The 24,875-nt window shown below is 47.8% G+C and overlaps 1 protein-coding gene across 1 annotated transcript in view; it reads right to left on the bottom strand.

The window, feature by feature from the left end:
- The window catches only part of LOC135806034 (uncharacterized), a 145,147-nt gene that overhangs the window by 10,702 nt on the left and 109,570 nt on the right, over window positions 1-24,875 (bottom strand). Inside the window, exons 27-32 of the mRNA XM_065320169.1 lie at window positions 19,337-19,407; window positions 18,043-18,126; window positions 6,289-6,329; window positions 5,211-5,304; window positions 3,352-3,395; window positions 1,257-1,306 (exon numbers count right to left, since the gene is read on the bottom strand). Coding sequence (XP_065176241.1) covers window positions 1,257-1,306; window positions 3,352-3,395; window positions 5,211-5,304; window positions 6,289-6,329; window positions 18,043-18,126; window positions 19,337-19,407 — 384 coding nt within the window. The remainder of the gene's footprint in view (window positions 1-1,256; window positions 1,307-3,351; window positions 3,396-5,210; window positions 5,305-6,288; window positions 6,330-18,042; window positions 18,127-19,336; window positions 19,408-24,875) is intronic.

Raw genomic sequence — 24,875 nt, 5'->3', positions numbered from 1 at the left:
TGTGTGTGTGTGTGTGTGGGGGGGGGGGGGGGGGGGGGTGGTATGTGCAGCGATTTCCAATCGATAGATTGCGGGTTCGATTCCCGACGATTATGGTCACACACGTCTTTCTTCTCTTTCTCAGACTCTTCCTGACTTTTCTTTCATTCTCCTGGGTGGTTACCAACAGCCAGTGCATGCCGGAGTATGTGGTGTGATGTGTGTGCGGGAAAAAAAAAAAAAAAAAAAATGAAAAGACCAAAAATAGGGATTCACTGGCCAGAAAATGTCACTCCAAATAGCTGTATGGTGTAGACCAGGCTGAATAGTGACGGTCAATTCTTCAGCCTTGCAAGCTGTTGAATGGTGTAATCCCAGCACAAGTTGCTATGGCTTCTGCCGTAGCATTGCTATCATCGCCTCCGGCGATGGGCGTCAAAGGTCAAGGTCAAGGTGTGGGGGGGGGGGGGGGTGCATATCGGCAGTACACATGTAGTTGGTGAGTTTTGGCTATTCCAGTCCACCCACCCATACCCACGTACGCACGCACGCACGCACAGAAGAACAGTTCATTATTTCGCCTTCTCCAGACAAGAGTTACTCAAAAATCGATATCTGCAAGTCTGCTCCCAAATCTACAACAACAACATTCAAGAAACCTGCCTTGTCTCAAATTCTCAGTCCAGCGCATTCGAAACCAATTGCAAACATTTGATTGAGGACGGCTTCTTCCAGGTGGCTGGATGTCTTCCCAGATCTCAATGAAATTTCGTTCCTGCTCATGGGCGGAGATGTTGCAAACAACATCACTGTCGACTGGAAGTCCTAAAAATGGTTTATGTTCAGGCTCTACTTTCGTTCTTCAGAACGAGGTGCCGCTCTCCGATGGGCTTTCATATCAGGGTTTAGGCTGCGCCTTTCTTTCCTGTTGAAATCTCTCCAGGACAGCAGCAGTAACTGCCAACTTCTATACCGGTACTAGAACACAATGATAATGTCAAATAACTCTGTTTCCAGTGTTTTGATGAAATGAACATGCCTGGTGCAGCCTGGTCCATTGTACATGACCACCTACGTTGTGCAGATGCGAATAAAATGTGCAAAAATATTCACCGTGCAATTTCGAGCCTTTTGAATTTTGATACACATGTACATGGGCTGCAATTGGATAAAATTTAGGAAGTTCCAGATAATTCAAAGTTGGGGCCTGGATATTTGAGGCTCGAAATAAAGGCAGTCTACCTGTAGTGTGATTACTAGACTGACAGAGCACTCACCAGCTGCGCCATTCCAGGTGTTGAGCAAGGACAAGCAGACCTTCCCGCAGCTGGTAATGCACAAAAACAGATAATGTCAAAAAGAGATTGCGCCGGTTAGAGCCGTATAAACAACCTGAGCACTCTTCTGGCACACCACTACACAAATTAGTCAATTTTAAATAATTTATCTGAAAAGCAGAAAAATGTCAGGAATTTAGTCTAAAGACTTCCAGAGTCGGATGGTGAGCCAATTAAATTATGGTGAAAAAGGAGGACAAAATGTTACGAGTTATGACTAACTGTCCACCAACGTAACCAGATCTTATACAGTCAGCGAGTGCGACAAAATGGCACAATATGACAAGGAGTACTGAGACATTCGGCGACCTGACACCTAGCTCCGACACTTCTCCAAGGTGCAAACCATCAACCTTCCAACTTGGAAGGCTCAAGTTTGGAAAGGTCCAAGAGGGGAAGGAAAGCGCAACGAAGAAGAGCACGAGCTACTCATCACTCCCAAGTTGGGTGGTCTGTTGCTTTGCGTCGTCGAGTTGTAGTAAGGCCAGTCTGTCCAATAGTCTTACTCAAGTACTAGTTTCGTCATCATCCAGTAACTTTCGGCATTCTTTGTTGCCGTGATGCGTAGCTCGTGCTCTTCTTCGTTGCACTTTCCTTCCCCTCTTGGACCTTTCCGAACTTGAGCCCTCCAAGTTGGAAGGTTGTTGGTTTGCGCCTTGGAGAAGTGTTGGAGCTAGGTGTCAGGTCGCCAAATGTCTCAGTACTCCTTGCCAGTTTTGTGCCATTTTGTCACACTCGCTGACTGTATAAGATCTGGTTACCTTGGTGGACAGTTCGTCATAACTCGTAACATCTTGTCCTCCTTTTTTTCACTTCCAGAGTCACTAAACTTAATTCCAGGCTAATGATGATTTTGTCCAGCCTTTCGGTTTCATCAATCACGGATGAAATTATTGATCGGAGTAACTTTTCTGCGTGTACATCAGTCATCATGGTTCGGTATCATATATAGAATAATTATAATATTAAAATGAGTATAATGACGATTCCTGATGAGTGTTGTACGAAACCTTTTTTGAATCCTTATTTTTCTCTACACTATTTCTTCCTATTTTCATTATTTTATTGTACATTGTCTCCACCGTTTTACATTGCATGAATAAAGTATACACACATGTTGATTCAGCTTGTCTTATTGATTGTAGTTATAATATTACCGTAAAGTACCGCCAGAGCGCCCCACCTTGATTTTACAGCCAAGGAAAGAAAATCGTATGGCAGAGTGCAACGAAGTTTTTACGGCATGAGAACCTTAGTATGCTAAGGTCACCCTTGGCCGGTTTTTGTGTGGAGCTCGTGTCTGCTTGAAGGTAAACTGAGTACGGATTGACTGCAGAATGTGTAATATGTGTACAAGGTTCGTGTCGTATGACCTGCAGGCAGGAGATCACCTCCACAATACGACCACGAAAGGACGAGATGGTGGGGTGCTCTGGTGGTACTTTACGGTATTATTATATATTTCACGGTTCGCGTCAGACTTGGCTAGAGGCCGAGGTTTCCGCATCCGCAGGAATGCCATCACCCTTCAAGGATCAAGGTGCAGATGCAGCTCCTAAAGCGGTGGGAGGTGAGGAGATCAGACCCACCAAAGTGGTCAAAGACCAAAAATCCCATTCACTGCATCCATGCTTCCCTCGTGCCAGCCCACAAGTTCCCAATTAACTGTGGGTCGCAGCACGGCTGGAAAATCCTTCCGCTTCCAAGCAGGACTTGAACCTGGTGTCTTCTGTTTCTTAATCATGGTCTTAGACCATCCTGCTATGCCTGCCTGTCTCTACATACTCCAGATCAAAAGCTCACTCCATAGCCCCAGACCCTTCTGAAAGATACAGTAAAGGTACCATTCACACCCCAAGCATGCTCAAACGACGTCAGCCACTTCATTTCAAGCTAGATGGCCGTTGCAATCTTCGTTATGCTTTAGGCTAACTCTCTACCAGATCCAATCCAGACATACACCAAAGGAGACTGACTATACATAGATTCAATATCATGAATTATGAAGATTACAACAATGTCAAAATAAGCTTACTTATACAAGTTTGGGTTGAATCGAACTTGGCCCTTTCCAGTTGTCTAAAATCAGGAACACAGCAAAATGCCCACAGTATATGTACGGGAATACGAAAGATGGCAAAGGTAACGAGTTGGGGGTATCTTTGGGCATAAGGTTGCAATTCGTTGCCTTTGCCACAAACTAATTATTAGGATTGAGAGGAATTGCATTGGTTAAGGGTGTCTAAGGGCCGGGTTCCACCGCGGCGCCGCTGCTCCGGCTTGAAACGTCATCATTACCATAGTGACCGCGGCTCGAGACGGAGCAGCGAGGCCGTGGCTCGCCACGAGCTTTGGCTACGATTCTTGATCAAAAACTGCGAGCCGTGGTCGCGGCTCGACCTGTGCTCCCGTACTTTGCATTGTTTTGTACACGAGAATTTTAAAATTCAAATTTTAATTCGTTGTGTGGGCCGGAACACGAGATTTTTTTTAATTTCGCGCGACCGCGCGCGCATGCAGGTAACATGTCATCAAAAAAACGTGGAGCACGCCCGTGGTACCGCGAATGGCAAGTGTCAGTGGAACTGCGCTGCTCCGCTGCATGCAGCCAAGTGCAGCGGAGCCGTAGAGCCGCAGTGGAACCCGGCCCTCAGGAAGGGTCACACAAAAATTAGAAAGAAAGGAGAAGCAGGCCTGTCGGAAGCTGCTTCAAAGTGACCAGCACAGTGTCACCAAGTGACCTCTTCCCCCATGCGTACTGCCCAGTGCTCATTTTGAAGAATTTTTCAGAGTTTTGCGTACTCGTTTTTCAGGTCAACATTTTGACTGATTTAGTGTAATTTGGAAAAAAACCCCGATACTGTACAACTTTGCCAGCCACAGAGTTCACTTGTGAAGCCTACGAATTCAGTACAATTTTCAACTTCACCAGGTCATGACTTTGGTCTACTTTGCTTGATTTTTACAAGTCTAGGGCTCGTTGGAAAGCTCTTGGCAGGAGCAACGCCAGGATACCAAGCTCCATAATGAAGCCGCCACAAATCAGGCGCAGTAACACAGCAAAGTCGTCTCCAAGCCTAATATGCAAGCAAATTCCTCCCATCAACACCACTCCACCCTCCTTCATCGCAGAACGCTCAAATTGTTTTGAGGTGATTCAAACTTCAGCCGGCTACATCATTATGATATGCTCAGTCGCTCAAAGAGCACGTGAAACGGGATTTCCCCCCAAAATGGCGAAGAGATCGATCAAAAATTTGAATTTGCCGAGGTAAGAACACCTGAATACGGCGCGCGATATCTCTGGAGTGCAACATCGTAACTCTTCGGCGATTGTTGCATTGGACAGCTTGGAGTTTTCGCCACCACGTAGATCCTTCGATTGTTGAATTTGCACAAGAAACGATGGAGTTACGGAGTTTTTAGTAGTTGATCACACATGATCATCGTTTGCGGGATGATTCGATTGAAATCCGTACTGCGGACAAAACTTCGTTTTTCCGTAAAAAATTACTAAAAATACAGACAAATACGGGTGGTTGGCAACACTGCCAGCATCTCCGGCACTTCCCCACCAAAACGTATGTGATTCATATTTACGGACATTTCTAAGCTATGGGTAGTGCCCGGTCGCGGACTGCCCGGATAAGAGAGATATGAGCGTACACTGTATGCATGGATGATAGCAATTTTGCGCAGATTCACTCTTGGAGTACACGATCTCCATGGATGCGGGCAATGATACAAGCCTCCAGCAACTACATACATACTGTAGTCTGATCTTCACTGTAGTCATCGTCTTATCCGAGTTTCACCGTATCCCACAGGGCACCATAGCCTGGAGAGTGGAGACACTGGTGGAATATTTTCAAGAGGCAGCAAGAGAAAGCTTACCATAAGATTGACCAGTGGTGGTTTGAGCGGATAATTGGATGGAAAATATATGTCAAATACAAAGCAGCCGTCCGCATATGGAGTATCAGCCGGTCTAAAGAGCGTAGAACAAGAACATAAAGAGCGAGACTGTCACCATTTCAACTTTCACAATGAATTTGGTAATGAATGGCTTTAAAAAGTGTTAGAAGATACGAATACATGTACATGTACTGCAGGACTTCAGGGGAGAATCACAATTTAAGTTTTTTTTTAACGGCTGTTGAGGACATCGAAATGAGTTGGAATGACGGGGCCGGCACCCTTACTTGCTTAGCGAGTACACACACTGTATCACTGTAAAATGGAGCAGCAGTGCTCGCGGCTGCACGGCCAGTGCCCCGTGGCCACTTGACTTCTCAATGCATTTCAATGTCCGCAACAGTAGATAGAACTGTAGCAGGTGGTCCATATCATGTAGCAGGTGGTCCATATCATGTCCGGATGTGTCTGTAAACTGACGGTTGTCTAAAAAAACATCACTAGCATTTTTGAAAAAAGTGCAAATTTTGATTTGCAGATCATTATAAAACTCATTACAGCTTCAGTACGGAGGGTTCTAACTGCCCACGGCAAGCCGATGATCATCAACTACCGAACATGCAGTACAGCATTGCACCAACACTATAGTGAAATCTATGTTGAACGGCACTTCCAGTCTATAGAACTATCCCAGCATCCCATTCACAAGTGTATAAACGTGCTGGCCAGATTCATGATCTCTCTTAGTGCCATACCAGCACTGGTAGTAAGTACTATGATATACACCAGCACTGGTACATGTAGTAAGCACTAAGATAGGGTGGAACAACTGTCTGGCGTGTTCTCTAATACCTTTGTCAGCATCGGAAAGCCGTTCTGAAAATGTTTGCTGTAACTGGCGTGCGTGAAAAGTCGTGTTTGAAGTGCGCTGGTAGTAAGAAGGACTGCAGATTTTAACTTTATTAAATACTACTACAGGGTACGATACAGATGTTTATATACTACTTCGAAGTAGGAAGCACACAACACAAGACGAGATGAAGGAACCTGCACCTACCCAATGATTAACGCTTTCAGTGCCGTGATGTTGTCTTCAAACTACAGTAAATCACACAAGGACAAAGAATAAAGGCTTTTCCCTTGAATTCCTCACACAGATAAAATGTTGTGCAGAGCAAGAGCTTCAGGGAAGTACGTGTCATGCCATGGTTAGTAGCATTGGTTAGACCATCGGCTCAGTAAAGTAATGTTAGCTGGATCCGTATCAGCATCAGCATCATTTGAACGAAAGATGTTGCGACACAGGCGGTGATTAGCGAAGAAAGTGTCTGCTCTGAACGTCGGAGCTCGTGCTTCCTGCCGACTGACTTGACACTTGACTGACTCATGACTGCGTCTGGAGCACACGAGAAGCCCGTTGAACCTTCCACTCGGCAAACCTGCAAAAGCACCACTCCCTGATCAATACATAGTGTTTCGGGGAATTCAACCCGCATCAGCTGAGCTTCAGTAGGCTAATGAAATTTCTGCTGCGAGAGCACTGCATGATTATGCAGTGCTCTCGCAGCCAAAACTTCACTAGGGATACCAACCTACAGTGACGCTCCGCTTTCCAGCGCAACAATTGCCTCGTGAGCGCCAGGCAGCAGCAGCATGAGTCAGCGTCGCAAATGGAATTGTGAGAACAGACGTTGAGGGCCATTGGCCATTTGCCATTCGCAACGCTGTCACCTCCAACCCGCATCTAGTCGCATTCCCGCGCGAGGGGCAACAGTACGAAAGATGTTGCGACATCGGCAGTGATTGGCAAAGAAAGTGTCTGCTCCGAACGTCGGAGCTCGCGCTTCCTGCTGCCGACTGTGTATTGAGCAGGGAGCGGTGCTTTCTTGCAGGTTTGCCGCGTGGAAGGTTCGACGGGCTTCTCGTGTGCTCCAGACGCAGTCGTGAGTCAGTCAAGTGTCAAGTCAGTCGGCAGGAAGCGCGAGCTCCGACGTTCGGAGCAGACACTTTCTTCAGCATCATTTGAAGTGCTGCAAATGCTCAAAGGTCAATTGGAGAAAACATGTACCGTATACTTTGAAGTACTTTAATTTCAGAAATGTTCGGTGCTCAATATTTTCGGTACGAGGGCAACAGGCTAGGTTAGGTGAACAGAAATTTTCGGTACAGAGAAGCAGTTCCCTATTGGATTATGTGTGTTAGTGCTTGTTCGGTGTATTGAAATTTTAGGCACACGCACACGCGCGCACGCGCACGCGCACGCGCACGCGCACGCACACGCACACGCACACGCACACACACACACACACCTCAGACCTCAGACATGCCCATCGCGGGAGCGATGATAGCGAACAGCTATGTTTTAGACATAGCAACTTGTGCTGGGATTACACCATCCAACAGCTTGCAAGGCTGATGATTGATGAATTGACTGCCACTATTTTTAGCCTGGTATCCACCACACAGCTGTTTGAAGTGACTTTTCTGGCCAGTGAATCCCTATTTTTCATTTTTCCATTTTTTTCTTTTTTTCTTTTTCTACACACACACCACACCACATACTCCGTCATACACTGGCTGTTGGTAACCACCCAGGAGAATGAAAGAAAAGTCAGGAAGAGTCTGAGAAAGAGAAGAAAGACGTGTGCGACCATAATCGTCGGGAATCGAACCCGCAACCTATCGATTGGAAATCGCTGCACATACCACTGCACCATATGGGACACACACACACACACACACACACACACACACACACACACACACACACACACACACACACCTGTCCTGTCCTGTAGAGCCACTACCACTAGGGTCACGTGGGCCCCGGAGGGGCAGCAGAGAGAGAGAGAGAAAGAGCGCGCCACCCGATGGCGCTCCAGATGCGAGACTAGTCGGAACCGGCGAGAGCAGATACACATACAGTCAACTTCGCGTATAACGACCAGGGGCGTAGCACCCGCTACGACTGGTACGACCATGGCCGTACCACTTTTCGAAAAGTGTGGTCCGTCCGGAACGTGCAAAACCGTAATAAAAAAATCAGGATCCATCGATACATATGCGCATCAGACTTTGACCTTTTTTCTAGACTCTTACTCGTAGATCTGTTATGCATCTGCAGTCGTACTGAGTACTGACACTACAAAAATGTAGTCACTACTGTACTCGACTCGACTGCACACTGCGCCAGAAGTTCCCAGAACGCAGGATTTTGTGTCTTTTTTACAAAATTTTCCCGGGGGAGGTTCCCCGGACCCCCCTCCAACACGGCCTTCGGCCGCACCGAACTTCGGTCGGACCACTTCCAAATCCCCTCCTACGCCCCTGACGACACTCGGCGGGGCATCAGAAAAGTGTCCTTATTCGCGAAGTGTCGTTATACCCGAAGTCCCATTGTATGTAAAAATTGTATGTATTACAGTTGGATGTGACTTTGCTCTGGGCATAGAAATTCTGTCGTTATTCGCGAATTGTCGTTATATCCGCAGTCGTTATTAGCGAAGTTGACTGTATGCGGGAACTAGTCCCGTTCTCTGGCCGTTGGACGGTGGCAGTGCGTTGAACAGCGATGGCGGTTGCGTCTCTGGGTTGAGCGGAAACAACGATTGCAGGTGTCACAGTGAGCATTGCAGCAACTCCGAGCGGTAGTGTCACCGGTGACAGCAGCAGCTGGTTCGGTCGGTACTGGGCACGAGGTAGAAGCGGAGCAACGATGCTAGTGTTGAAATGAGCGTATCTATAACAAACGAGCGATCAGTTCCACTAACGAGCAAGCTATCGAGCGAGCTAACGAGTTTCATTGATGTGACAAAATTAGTACCGTATTTTTCCGGTTGTAAGTCGACCTTTCACGACTAAAAATAGAAGGAAAAAGGGTGGGGGTCGACTTACAACCGGGATTCGACTTATAACCGGGAACTATCAGTATCTTTAAAAAAATGACCTGCACTGCATGCAAGAGTGCACTGTGTGTACACATTTGTGCCAGTTTATTGGCCTTTTTCAAGGATTGGGACGTTATACCCTCCAATAAGGAATGTTTACATGATTTGTTGGTGTGTTAGTAGCAGGGAGTAGTTTGTAGTGCGTCGTTGCGTGATAACTTTAAAACGCAGAACTGAGACCTCCGGATACGGGGGTCGACTTATAACCGGGGTCGACTTACAACCGGTAAAATACGGTTATGATTTTTTGAATATTTTTTCTATTACAGTTCGATTTTTTTTCATGTGGTTCAAATTATCACCGCCGACTTTTGGGGTTCCTGTTGCTTCACTTCGGACTACTGTTTGGTGTCGAGATATTTTTCAGCGCCATCGTTGAGCAGCCTTTGTAAGAATAGACTGTTTTGCAAAGATTGCAAGTAGCCCTGTTCTTCGCTGCATCGCGGGAGAAAACTTCCAAACGACTGAGCGTAACTTTCACTCGAATGCAGAGTTGACCGAAGCATGTCCTGCGACAGGTTAGCAGATGCGGAACAAGACATCAGTAGAGTCCACCAAAGCTGCAACGACAACTGAAACAACTCAGTGTCGTGCCAGCATACAGTCTGTGTAACTGCGAGTGATTTTCACTTTGCCCGGGACTGGACTCTCGATCGACCAGGGAGTTGCAAAAAATATTTTACGACTCCTCGATCGACATGTACTGAAATGTGTACGGAGTACGGTGTACGGTGTTCGTTAGTGCAAACGAGCTGGCCGCACAAATGAGCCGAGTTTCTGGCGAGCGAGCTAACGAGTACCAGGTGAGATCGTTTCAACACTAAACGATGCACAACCAAGCCTCCGCGGCTCCTGAACCAACGATGACACCGAGGGCACTGACATGCACCTCTCTTCTCCGAAACCGGCTTCTGCCGTTCAGCCGTGCACTTGTGCCTAGCGAGGTCGCCCTGACGTGCGAAGTGCCGGGCGCATGTGAAACAAGTCACCGGTGCCGGTACGGGGGGATCCGGGGCGTCCAAGGTGTAAGCACACCTCCAGTCTGGGCGAGAGTCACAGGCCACTCTGTACCAGACCGCTTCAAGGTCTCGTGAGCGGAGGTCCTTTACAGCGCAGTCTTTCCACCGCTGACGTGGGCCATGTGTCGGGCGACGAGATGGCAGGGTGCCAAACAGCAACTGTTTGGGCAATCGCACGTCGTCCATGCGGGCGACATGGCCTAGCCACTCGAGGCGCCGATGCTGAACCTTGGTGACGATGGTTTCAGAGTCACCCCACCACTCAAGCAGCTGGTTGTTTTGTAGTATCCCTGCCTGGCTGATACGGAAGTAATACGGAAGCAATACGGAACGACCTTATGTATATTAATTTTAGTGTATCTCCGCATATAAGCGTACGGCGTCTGCTGCATAAAAGCAGCTGCGGTTTTTCTGTTTTAATTAGATTAGATTAGATTAGATAGCAATGAAAGCTAACTCGAAGAAGAAGGAGTCAACCTCTAGGTGAGCACCGGAGAGAAAGTTATTTATTTTGCCGCTTCTTCTTTCACTAATAAGTATATCTCAGGTGTGTACCTGAAAGTAGAATAAAAGTAATTCTTGTTGATTTCACCGCGCCTACCACTCGGCTACCCATTACATTGGTGGCAGCGGTGGTTCAATCAAATTTGTCAGATTCGAACTCACCTGTTTACGGAACTCATCTTGTAACCCGCCTGGCCCTTAGTCAATCGTTGACGTGATGGCTCAACCAGCTGCTGTACCAGCCGCCGCTGCTCCGGCGCCCGCCCGCCACGTGCACAACTGGGCCACCCCGGCCAAATACGCAGGTCGGCTAGATGACAACTGGTCGGCATGGTATGCCCAGTTTGAACAGGTTGCTGCGGTGAACCAGTGGACGCCGGCCGAGCAAACTCAATTCCTGGGGTTGTCCCTCACCGGGGACGCCCAGCTATTCTACCCGAGTCTCCCACAGGCGACCCGTCAAGGCGCTATCGCTAACCTCGCTCAGGCCCTAGAAGACCGTTTCGCTCCCGCTCAGCGTGCGGAACTACACCGGGCCGCCTTCAAAGCGTTGCGACAGGAGAAGGGACAGTCGGCCAGCGCTTACTGTGAGAAAGTAAGGGCGGCTGTCGCCCAATCCTATCCCAACATGGCCGCTGCGGACAGGGATGTCCTTGCAAAGGACCAGTTTCTTGCTGGTCTCGACTCCAGGTCGATTCGTGTCAGGGTCCGGGAACTAGCTCCGAATACCCTGGATGCTGCCCTACTCGCCGCCCTTCACCAACATTCCATCCTGCAGGCTGAAGAGCAGGAAACACCACCTCTTCCCGTGTGCGGAGTCGCACAGGAAACGCAGCTAGAGGCAGTCGCTAAATCGCTGGAAGCCATCAGCGTTCGACTGGCTCGCCTCGAACAACGTGACAACGGTCCAACCGCACAACCTCTCCACCAGCCACAACGCAGCCAGCTGCAACGCAGCCAGCCGAGGAGACCCATTACATGCTTCAATTGCGGTCGCTCTGGCCACTATGCCTCTGAGTGCCGCCAGCCCCGTCAGCCATCGGGAAACAGCCGTCCACAGCAGTCCTGAGTCCAACTGCTGTGCGTGATGCGCTTCGGACTCACCAGCCGGTTAGTTTACCAATAGGAGCCTATTTGCTCATTTGTATTCTCGCCATAGTGGGTTTACCCCCTGTCATTCATGCTGTTAGACGTATTGCTATGTTCGCTTGTATTGGGGTGCCAGTCCTAGCAGTTGCTTACCTACTCTTCTTAACACCATCGTTTGATGGTCTGAAATCCCACATTGCTACATTCTTTCACCGCTCCTCCGTACACCGTCCATTCACAGTACCAGTTACTATTCAATCCATGCAGTTCAACGCTTTGCTTGACACGGGCTCGGCAGTGACATTAGTTAGCAACAAAGTTTGGTCATGCTTGCCTGGGCGTACACCTCTAGTTAAACAGTCACTAACGGATTTGGCTACAATTGATGGGTCATCTATTCCTTTGCATGGATCTGCATGTTTAACTTTTTCCATTGATGATCGGCAAGTTTCTCACAATGTTCTGGTTGGTGATGTTCAGCCTGATGTTTTGTTGGGAGTTGATTTTTTCAGAACCCATGGTTGCGTTCTCAACCCTGCGGACAATTCACTCAAGTTCCCTACCAACTCTCCACCTCGTGCTGATGCCTGTAATAATGATACCAAGAGTGTTCACCACCAAGTTTGTCATGTCCAATTGACAACACCTGTCGCAATACCGCCGTTCAGCCAAGTACTTCTGCCTGGCAAGCTCCAATTCTCTCCAGCTCCGGGTGATTATCTTCTGGAAGCATCTGGTAAGCTGCCCGAGCGTTATGACCTCCTCTGTCAAGATGCTGCCATTCACGTGCAAGCGGATAATGATGATGCCCCTTCTGCTACGGTTGGCTATCCAGTTTTCAATTTCTCCGACCAGCCGATCACACTACCACAGGGTGTGCGGATTGGCTCCATCATGCCATGTGTTCCGGTCGACGACGATGATACCTCTGCGATATGTGCTGCTACTACACTTGCAGACGATGGCTCTCGAGAACTGCAGTTCGATCTCAGTCACCTGGATAGTGCCGATCGCCGTTCCGTTCAAGACCTGATGAGTGAGTATGCTGACTGTGTTTCCACCGGCCCGTTTGACACTGGCCACACGGAGTTCGTCACGCACACCATCGACACCTCTGGCGCACCTCCTGTACGCATAGCACCGCGTCGTCTACCAATCCACCAGCAACAAGAGGTCAGGGAGCACATTGATAAGCTGCGTGATCATCACATTATCCGTCCGTCGAACAGTCCCTGGTCTGCACCTATTGTCGTTGTCCGGAAGCCTGACAACTCCATTCGCCTTTGTGTGGACTACCGTCAGCTTAACAACATCACGGTAAAAGACGCCTTTCCAATGCCGCGTATTGATGATGCCATTGATGCCATGAGTGGTGCCCGCTACTTCACAACTATTGACCTCGCTTCTGGCTACTGGCAAGTCGGCATGGATAAAGATGCCCGGCGTAAGTCTGCCTTCGTCACTCCATTTGGCTTCTATGAGTGGACCTGCATGCCTTTCGGCTTATGCAATGCACCTGCTACGTTTCAGCGCCGATGAATGCTGTTCTGGGAGATCTTATTCCATCCACGTGTCTTGTATATCTGGATGATATCATTGTCTTCTCAAGGACGTTCAAGGAACACCTCCAACGGTTACGTTCTGTCCTCGACCGTCTCCGTGAGGCCCGCCTCAAAGTGAAGCCGTCTAAATGCTCTCTAGTCAACTCATCTGTTGGATATCTTGGTCATGTGTTCTCTGCTGATGGTGTTTGCCCTGATCTCGCCAAAATTAAGGCTGTTTCCACCTGGAAGCAACCTACGTCCATCACGGGTGTGCGCCAGTTCCTCGGCTTTGCATCATACTACAGGAGATTCATCCATGACTTTGCTAAGATTGCGACACCTCTGCATGCGCTAACAAGGAAGCACTCAACATTCGCCTGGCCACCCGAGGCACAGAATGCCTTCGATCAGCTCCGCCAACACCTCAGCTCAGCACCCGTCCTTGCCTATCCTGATGCCAATAAGTCCTTCATTCTGGATACAGATGCTAGTGATCATGCCATTGGTGCGGTCCTTTCACAAATCGGCTCCGATGGTGCAGAACATCCCATCGCCTATGCAAGTAAGACACTGTCCTCTGGTCAACGTAATTACACAACGACAAAGCGTGAGTTACTGGCTGTTATTGAATTCACTCACTATTTCCGTCACTACTTGCTCGGCGCCACATTCCTACTCCGCACTGATCACAAAGCCCTCCTTTGGCTATCTTCATTCAAGAATCCGGATGGCATTGTTGCACGCTGGATAGAACGGTTATCAGCGTTTGACTATGAAACTCGGCATCGCCCTGGCTCTCAGCATGTCAACGCCGATAGTTTGTCAAGATTGTGTGGACATGTGTGTTCTTCCCCTGCTGCCAAGAGTATGTGTCTGCCGCCTGCTGCATCTGCTGCTGTGAGTTCATGCGGTGTCTCTCTGTCCACAGGCGAGCTCGACCAATGCACTCGTGAGCCTGCTCCGTCAGCGTCCTGGCTGCCGTCTACCTCCCTCCGCACTAGCCAAGCTGTGGATCCCTCGATTTCTCTAGTGATGAAGTGGGTGACGTCACAGCAACGACCACCTAAGGGATCAGATGAGTTAGCTGCTGTTCATCCTGATGTGCACCGACTCTGGACGCAGTTCAATCGTCTCATTGTCCAAGATGGTGTTCTCTACCGAAGGTATGAGTCGACTGATGATCTGTCCTCGTATCTTCAATTGGTCCTGCCTGCGTCACAACGTCCTACTGTTGTCAGATCGCTGCATGCCGGTATTGGATCGGGTCATCTTGGCGTCAACCGCACCATCGACAAGGCTCGTACACGGTTCTACTGGCCCCACATGGCTGATGACATCGAACAGTGTGTTAGAACCTGCCCGGAGTGCCAAAAACGGAAAGCACCTCAGCCCAAACCGAAAGCACCTCTGCAATCGCAAACATCATCCTATCCAAGCCAGCGTGTCGCCATGGACATCATGGGCCCCCTTCCTATCACTGATCGAGGAAATCGGTACGTATTAGTCATAATGGATTACTTCTCCAAGTGGGTCGAGATTTTCCCCATGCCCAACATGCTCGCCTCTACTGTCGCCGGTTTGTTCTTCAATGGTTGGATCTGTCGCTATGGTGCAACCGCTGCCTTGCACACTGATCAAGGTTCCCAGTTTGAGAGTCGCTTGTTTCAAAGCCTATGCACTATGCTTGATATCACCAAGACCAGAACCACACCCTACCACCCACAAAGTGATGGCATGGTTGAAAGATTCAACCGGACACTAGAAGCTATGATTGCAACATCCATCTCTGATCACCAAGACTGGGACTTGCATCTCCAACCCACGGCGCTAGCATACCGCACTAGTGTACATGCATCGACTGGCTATTCTCCATTCCGCCTCCAGTTTGGTTATGATCCGGTTCTGCCTCTCGATGTGATGTATGGTTTACCCCGTAACTCACCACCACCATCTTACCCTGAATTCGTCTCTTCTATTCGTACTTCAACTGAGACTGCCTTTGAGCGTGCCCGCCAGCACGGCCTTAAAATCACACCAGCACCAGAAGAAGGGTTACGATGGTACATCTCGCCCGCCACCGAAGTTCACGAAGGATCAGCTTGTTCTCCTACATTCACCAGTGGTCCCTCAGAATGAGTCCCCCAAGTTTCACCGATTCTGGACAGGACCATATGTCATCCAGAAGGTGATCGATGATGTCACAGTCCGCATTCGTTCATTGTCGGATCGCCAGAGGCTTTCAATTGTTCACGTAAATCGCCTGAAGCCATATCATCAAGTAACCGACGTAGATCTACGTCCTGCAACACCACCGACATACGATCCCGAGATACACACCACCCCTGCACATACACCACTACCGCAACTCCCACCCCACCCCCGCTCCGCCTCCTCCTCAACTCCAACCCCACGCTCCGCCTCCTCCTGCACTTCCGTACAATCTCCGGCCCAGACAGAACATTCACCCACCTGCCTACTTTTGAAAATCACGAGGGCGTGATTATCTGTAGGAAGGGAGGGTGTAGTATCCCTGCCTGGCTGATACGGAAGTAATACGGAAGCAATACGGAACGACCTTATGTATATTAATTTTAGTGTATCTCCGCATATAAGCGTACGGCGTCTGCTGCATAAAAGCAGCTGCGGTTTTTCTGTTTTAATTAGATTAGATTAGATTAGATAGCAATGAAAGCTAACTCGAAGAAGAAGGAGTCAACCTCTAGGTGAGCACCGGAGAGAAAGTTATTTATTTCGCCGCTTCTTCTTTCACTAATAAGTATATCTCAGGTGTGTACCTGAAAGTAGAATAAAAGTAATTCTTGTTGATTTCACCGCGCCTACCACTCGGCTACCCATTACAGTTTGATATGTGGTCATCCCAGCAACGATGGCGTGTGATACCCAATATCGACCGCACGCATCGCATGTGGAAAACAGACATGCGACGAAGGTCCTGCTTCAGCGGCGTCCAGCACTCAGACCCATACAGGAGCAGAGACAGGACACAAGCATTAAACACACAGCGTTTAATATGAAGATCTAAGTTCTTTAGGAATGGGTTTGCTCCCACCCTGGAGCTCGCGCTATTCCGCCGACGACTTGACACTTGACTGACTCACGAGCTCCAGTGTGGGAGCAAACCCATTCCTAAACAAAATCATCGCCGAAGTCGCAACCTCTATTTCGTATCTAAGTTCTTGTTCCTGAAAACAGATTGCTGCAGAGCACCACAAGCCCGGGACGCACTTGCCACCCGAGCGCTGATATCCTGCGAAGATCGGCCGCCACAGTGGATGATACACCCCAGGTACTTGAACTCCGGCACACACTCAATGTCCACACCGGCAAGCTGTATGGGCGCCTGGTCCGCAGCCGTGATGCCAGCTCCCACAATCAAGAACTTGGTTTTGGTCGCGCTCACGGTGAGGCTGAACTCCGAAGCGGTCGAGTTGAACAGGTCCAAGGCAATCTCAGCACCAGCACGCGATGTTGCAAACAGGGAGGAATCGTCCGCGAACTGTGCCTCTAGGGCAGTGGCAGCGGTGTCAGCCCGGCGTGCCTTGCGATATAGTTGACCCTCACCATAGTGGTAGCTGAACTCGAAACCAACGCCAGGAATACCTCTGACCCTCTGTTGCCACTTGGTGACTACTGCCCACATGAAGATGTTGAAGGGGACAGGAGCCATAGTGCAGCCTTGCCGCAAGCCGTTGGTGACGCTAAACGGATCTACGTCTGTGCCACTCACGCGCAATACTGCAGACATCTCATGGTGGAAAGATCGGATGACTGCAAGCATGGGAGGAGGGACACCAGCACGGGAGAGCACCTTCCAGAAGCACTCACGGGGCACGGAGTCGTAGGCCTTCTTCAGGTCAATGAAGACGAAGAAACCCTTGGCTGTATGCTCGATGGTCTTCTCGAGCAGCTGACGTACGCTGAACACCATGTCCGTGCAGGATCTGCCTCGCCGAAAGCCGCATTGTGATTCCGGGAGGAAGCTGCTGGCCAGGCCCTGGAGTCTCGTCTGAATGAGACTCGCCAGGACCTTGCCGACAACATCGAGCAGCGCGATGCCACGCCAGTTGTCGCATCGGGTCAGGTCCCCTTTCTTCGGGATTGGCACAAGGGTAGCGTCTACCCACTCCTGCGGCACTTGGCCGGTACACCACACATATCCGAATAGCTCCACAAGCTTGTTCTTCAGCGACTCACCCCCTGCCTTCACCATCTTCGGCAAGACGCCCGAGGCTCCAGCAGCCTTGCCATTCTTCAAGCGAGCAACGGCGCGGCACACTTCGCGCAGCTTGGGAGGTTCAGCAAGGTCCTCGGCAAGCGGTAGTTGAGGGATACCATTCAGCGCATTCGGTGTCCAAGTGCTCATGACGTTGAGCACTCCAGAAGTGCCTTCCCCAGCGCTGTCCCTGCTCACGCGGTGACGTGCATATATTTCCGTTCTCGTCAACGATCGCTGCTGTCCGTACTGGTTGAAGGCCGCGCCCAGCAGACACACACACACACACACACACACACACACACACACACACACACACACACACGCACACACACGCACACACACACACACACACACACACATGCACACATATACAATGCCACACACACGCACGCACGCACGCACACACACACACACACACAAGACCACTTTATTTTAGCCTATTTAGGCATACTTTATTTCATGAGTACTTACAGTGCGTATGAAGACAGATGAGGAATAACTGAGAGGCAGATCACCATCCTTCAAACTCACCAGCTCAGTGGCTACTCGATTAATCTGCCACACGAAAGAGACATTTATAGTAGTTACTAGAGACAAAAAGTTTGCAACATGCAGTGAAATTCCGTGGAACCCCCTAAATTTCGCAAATGTACTACAGTCAGACCTCGCTTAACCGCACACATCTGTTTTCCATACAAATATCCGGATAGGCGAGGGAACCGGATAACTGAACACACATACTGGATATGCATGTGGCATGTCAAAAGCAGTGGCACCATACATACATGTAGACGGGTCCTATGCAGTACAACTAGCGTGCACAGTATGTAAAACAAGCGAGAACAATGACAAGTGCATGCAACTGAGTGCTATCCGCATGCATCCAGCAGGTCAAGGACCTCATTTGCTTGTACAACACCCTGATTCTTGCTTCTGCAAGCCACGTGCAACCGGATACGACGAAGCTTTTTGTACACATTTTAACCAGTTTGTACACAAAATCATGCACCGGTATGCAGATCGGGAGGTCCGGATATGTTGTATGCATAACATAACGCTGCACATCGGTAACCAGCGATTTTCTTCCGGATGGCGAGGGATCCGGATAAACGAGGACCGGATAAGCGAGGTCTGACTGTACTGGAAACCATATGCATATCCATGTACATGTATCAGTTATTCAGTTTTGGCTAAACTAGAACCTCCTGTAGAGACCTCTGGATCCGCCCCTGGTAGGGAGACATTCTATAATGCATGCAGTGCTCTCGGAGCACCAAGTTCATTAGCCTACTCAAGGTCAACTGATGAGGGGCGAATTCCCTGAAACGCTGTGCATTGTGCAGGGAGAGTGGTGCTTTCTTGCAGGCTTGCCGTGTGAAAGGTTCAACATGCTGCTCTCGTGTCCTCTATAGCTCTAGGCGACAGTGACAGTCAGTCGGCAGGAAGCGCAAGCTCCCGAATAGGGAGTAGCCACCTTCTTGAATTATATGAATAGCAAAACACACACACGCTACATTCAGTTCATCTTCACACCAAACTACACTAGCAGGAATAGAGGCAAAGGAGTTGTCCCAACAGGAAACATGCCCACATTTTTTCATCCTACATTGCCCACAAATTAATTTTACTTGCTAGTCTTTCAATGACACGTTTGCCCAGGCTATATCTGTAAATTAGGTTCGGCGGGCTGAAAGTTCAAAAAGGCTTTTTTAGTTAGAATTCAATGTCTAGAAAGGAAAATGTGAACTCAAGTTACTTAACCAACCATTTTACTTCCTGGGCGACCGTTGTTCTTCATTCGGCTGCAATAGTGATAGATGTTTTGTTCCAGTTTGCCTGTGTAGCCGCCAAAGAAATAAAACACCGGCTTCAAGCAATGATCTCATGGAAAGTATCCGTGCAGCAGGATCTCACCATTGTTCAACACAATTGTCCAAGGAGCTATTCTAAATTACTACTTGAAGTAGCTGCGCCATTGTCAAAGTAAGGAAAAACAGGTCATCATGATCTGAAGCACTGGTACATGCGGAAAATATATTATAGAAGAAGAAAACACATGGAAACGAGTTATGAAGCAACTATCAACGAATGTAACAAGATCATAAGCGGTCAGTACGTGCGATAACAGGGCACAAAAGTGACAGGCTACTGAGACATTCAGTTTCCATGTGTTTTCTTCTTCTATTTCACATTTCATACTGGCTCATTATCCGCAGGCAGGCACAGTGGGTTGGTCTAAGACCATGATTGAGAAACGAGAGGTACCAGGTTCAAGTCCTGCTTGGAAGAGGATTAAATTGGGAACTCGTGGACTGGCATGAGTAAAACCAAGAGTAGGGACAATCGAAAAACCAAATTCGTGAGTTTCGCATAAAACGCTAGTTTTTCTATACCAGGAAGATGTGAGAAACAACCTGTGAAAATTTGAACCCAAAATTCCAAGGCAATCTAGAGTTATAGTCGATTGAAGATCAGAAAACGGGGGAGAAAATAGTCACAGAAGTAAATGCAAGTATGTATGTGAGCCGTGTGGTTTCCGTCCAGCACTGCACTATCTGGTGCGTACATGGCGATGCAGGAGGTGTCCATGCATGCAGTGTGCGACTACTTGCACAAGTCGCACGTTTTCACCATCACTGCTTCTGCAGTGTGCGCGCAGTTCACTCGATTTTTTTCGTCTACCACCAGGAAATTGCCGTGGGCTGGCTTCTGTGATCATTCTCCTTCTACCGCGATAAAGCGCGAGCCTAAATGTTCTAGAATCCTTTTGGTTTAGGCTAATTTGAGGCCGCTGAACACAAAAATCGGGTGTTCCTCGCGGGGCCGAGTACGGATCTGGTCGAAATTAGTACTTCGAAGTGCATCCGTGCCAAGCGCGGAGGCATTACTTTTTGAAGCATGGCATGTGTGGCACCATTGGAAAGGTAATGACCTCAGCTACCTAAAAATAGCATCGACAAGGCCGAAAAGGCCGCGGGAGAAGATACTTGGGCCTCGAACTGCAGCCACGAGGCGCCCATTCACTTTGTACAGGCGAGCTGTGACTGCATTTTTCGCTTTTCAGCGACCGGAACTGAACTCCCTACCAAGAGTACATAACCTCCCAGAGTGTGCAACTCCACTATGGGTGCTGTCCCGACAGAATTTCAAGTTGACGTCATTTTGATGATGCAATGCGCACTGTACACGGATTATCAGACGAATCCGGAACCTGTGGTTGACCGAAGCCGATCGATCCTGTACAAATTAATGCAAAGAAAAACGTGTGATGCGTTGACACCCGTACACATGTTGTAAATCACTGGTGCAAGGAGCATTGCGTCATAATTAATGACGTCAACTTGAAATTCTGCCGGGACAGCAGGGTATGTGGGAGTTGCACACTCTGGGGGGTTATGTACTCTTGGTAAAACATGGATGTGGCAAATGGGATTTAGGCCTTTGGCCTATGGTTGGTGGATCTGAGCTATCCTCCCCCACCGTTTAGGAGCCGCATCTGACGCCTGGTCATGGGGTGGTGGCGTCCCACGGAAGCGGAAAGGTGGTTCTTGACCAGGGAGTTGTACGACTCCTTGTTCTTGACCTGCCCGGTACGCGAACCCGTCGATTTTTTTCATTATCCGAGGACAATATATTGGAGGTCAAATCACTTTTCTGTCCAACTTTGCCCAAATGTCCAGGGTTGAAGCATCACCACCACAAGGGTACAGGGACAATATATTGGAGGTCAAATCACTTTTCTGTCCAACTTTGCCCAAATGTCCAGGGTTGAAGCATCACCACCACCAAGGGTACACCCACTATCAATTCCAAAAAAATTGTGATGCGCTATGAACCTTTCCTGATGTTTGAGACCTGTGGAAGTCACAGCCAAGAGTTCATATTTTATATAACGAATTAAGAGCAAATACTACTTTTACAAACAGGAACCGATTGGTTGAGAGACTAACCTCCTCTCCCCTGACACACTTGTGAGGTCTGCATTCGCCGCTAAGGTGAACAGGCATAGTGGTGGCCTGCGGATGCGAAGGCTAGTTTGTGTGTTTCTGAACATTCAAGCGATGCCGATGCGGATCTCGCGAATATTATAACTGTTTTAGAACCTTTCTGCTGTACTTAAAAATGCATTGTCCTTGTTCCTTTGCTCTTGCCTGTATTTCACATGACGAGAAAGCTTAAAACAAAGTTAAATTCGTGCAATTTCAATAAATTATGGAATCCAATACACCACACCACCACATTGCGCTCTTGGCCGATCCAAACTCTGCACTCACATCACCATCACCACAGCGAGGACAGTTCCGGTATATAGATTGATATTGACAATGACCCTCCAGACAGCTGTTTCGCTCCTCCTGAGCTCATCAGTGGAGGCATATGTTCCTGTCCCAGCCATGAGTGTGTGTCGTTATCACCTGACCTTGTTATCACTTTTGTCACTTTTGTCACTTAGGGTATGCCACGTTTCTATGCAGAATGAGCGCAATTGCGCTTAGCCCTATAAAGATCAGTCTATTCTTACAAAAGGAATAGAATGGGGTACGGAGCTTGGGTTGGCTGTGACTCCGAGTTTCACGCCTGTGGCGATCATCAGACAGCAATGATTACAAAAACTCAATGAATGTTCTTGATAATTATAGTGTGGTAAGGTGCTAGTGGAATCAGAGAATTTAAGCGCAAATAAGGTCAAGCGGTGATTCTATGCATGTACTTGCAAGATTAGCGCCAGACATCAGGTGTAATCCTGGTTTATGTAACTGGAGATGTGAAGTTAGATAGGTAGAATTTGTTCTCATGTCTGCACTTGGCCACTAGCTCCGATCGCTTGTTGATGTTCACCCTTCTGTCAGCATGCAAGATCTCCAGCTTCTCACGCAGACAGAGAGGGCAGCGCTTGGTGGCATTGGAGTATGCTGGTGTTTGGGCGACAACTGACCAACTGATGCTGTACCCGGCATTCTTGCGCTTCATGTCCCAGATGAGCTTCGACAACTCGATACTCTTCTCCATTCGCTCATGCCTCATTGACGTCATGTGTCCGTCGTATCGCTTCTGACAGAAGGGTGAACATCAACAAGCGATCGGAGCTAGTGGCCAAGTGCAGACATGAGAACAAATTCTACCTATCTAACTTCACACCTCCAGTTACATAAACCAGGATTACACCTGATGTCTGGCGCTAATCTTGCAAGTACACGCATAGAATCACCGCTTGACCTTATTTGCGCTTAAATTCTCTGATTCCACTAGCACCTTACCACACTATAATTATCAAGAACATTCATTGAGTTTTTGTAATCATTGCTGTCTGATGATCGCCACAGGCGTGAAACTCGGAGTCACAGCCAACCCAAGCTCCGTACCCCGTTCTATTCCTTTTGTATGAAGCTCTGCACCCCGGTGCATTGAGCACTCTTTCGAGGACCACACCCAACTTTCCGTGTGTCAGTCTATTCTTATTATTCTTTCATTCAACATCATATGCCTCCACTGATGAGCTCAGGAGGAGCGAAACAGCTGTCTGGAGGGTCATTGTCAATATCAATCTATATACCGGAATTGTCCTCGCTGTGGTGATGGTGATGTGAGTGCAGAGTTTGGATCGGCCAAGAGTGCAATGTGGTGATGTGGTGTATTGGATTCCATAATGGCCGGGTCGTCGCTACTTCTTTTCAATAAATTATGTTGAAACTGAAGTTTGTCCCTTTTCTAAGTTTTTACAAACAGGAGTTTGCAATTCTTTTGATTCTATGAGGTAGGCTTATACTAAAAAATAATAATAATTGTGATATACCATACAGTGCCTTTCAATAGTACTATTTCTGGCACTTAAGGATAGCATATTTTAATCATATGGTAGGAAATGCACTGTAATCAACTATGAGAGGCGATCATTTCTTCTCAGATTTCTGAACCCTGAGGGAGGTAGCGTTCCTACAGATGCGGAAAACTCAGCCTCTAGCCGAGTCTCAGCCTCTAGCCGAGTCTCAGCCTCTAGCCGAGTCTCATGCGAATCGTGACTTTTTCCTGTACACGGTGGGCTTAGGGCCCAATTACCTATCAATTACCTATCAATTACCTATCAATTACCTATCAATTACCTATCAATTACCTATCAATTACCTATCAATTACCTATCAATTACCTATCAATTACCTATCAATTACCTATCAATTACCTATCAATTACCTATCAATTACCTATCAATTACCTATCAATTACCTATCAATTACCTATCAATTACCTATCAATTACCTATCAATTACCTATCAATTACCTATCAATTACCTATCAATTACCTATCAATTACCTATCAATTACCTATCAATTACCTATCAATTACCTATCAATTACCTATCAATTACCTATCAATTACCTATCAATTACCTATCAATTACCTATCAATTACCTATCAATTACCTATCAATTACCTATCAATTACCTATCAATTACCTATCAATTACCTATCAATTACCTATCAATTACCTATCAATTACCTATCAATTACCTATCAATTACCTATCAATTACCTATCAATTACCTATCAATTACCTATCAATTACCTATCAATTACCTATCAATTACCTATCAATTACCTATCAATTACCTATCAATTACCTATCAATTACCTATCAATTACCTATCAATTACCTATCAATTACCTATCAATTACCTATCAATTACCTATCAATTACCTATCAATTACCTATCAATTACCTATCAATTACCTATCAATTACCTATCAATTACCTATCATAAAGCTGTCCACAGACTGGAGTATCAGTGTGCTCCCTAGCGTCAGCAATGTAGGTTGAGCACTCTCACCTTAGCGCGAACCCACGCTCACTGCTCTGCTCTTGGAGCATTTCGAGCACTCTTGGCGGGGTTTGCAGCTCTTTATAAAAATGCTTTGCTTCACGGAAACGTATTTCATTGCGAAGAGCTGCGCTTCGGTCCTCTGAGCTGTGCTGAGGAGCTCTAACAGAACGAAACAGTTGCTGTCCACAGACTTGAGTATCATAAAGTTTACATTACTTTATGCTACATATCTATTGCGATACAGATAGCTATTGTGGTATCTGTACTTTGGAAGCCATTATTTATTGACTTGGCACGTGCTGCGTACAGTGCGTGCATGCGTAGTTTGTGTGCTGGTTCTTTTGCTTGTCGTTCTTCTTCTTGTTTTCATTCTGAAAGTTATTACCATGAATGTCCTCTATTGAGTATTGAGTATTGTGTGAACCATAATATCTTGGCGACAAAGTCAAGTGTCTTGTCTAGGATGCTAGGATGGATTCTGCAGC

Source organism: Sycon ciliatum, chromosome 1 (assembly GCF_964019385.1).
Source record: "Sycon ciliatum chromosome 1, ocSycCili1.1, whole genome shotgun sequence".
NCBI lineage: Eukaryota > Metazoa > Porifera > Calcarea > Leucosolenida > Sycettidae > Sycon > Sycon ciliatum.
This window is presented reverse-complemented; position numbering and strand designations above follow the sequence as displayed.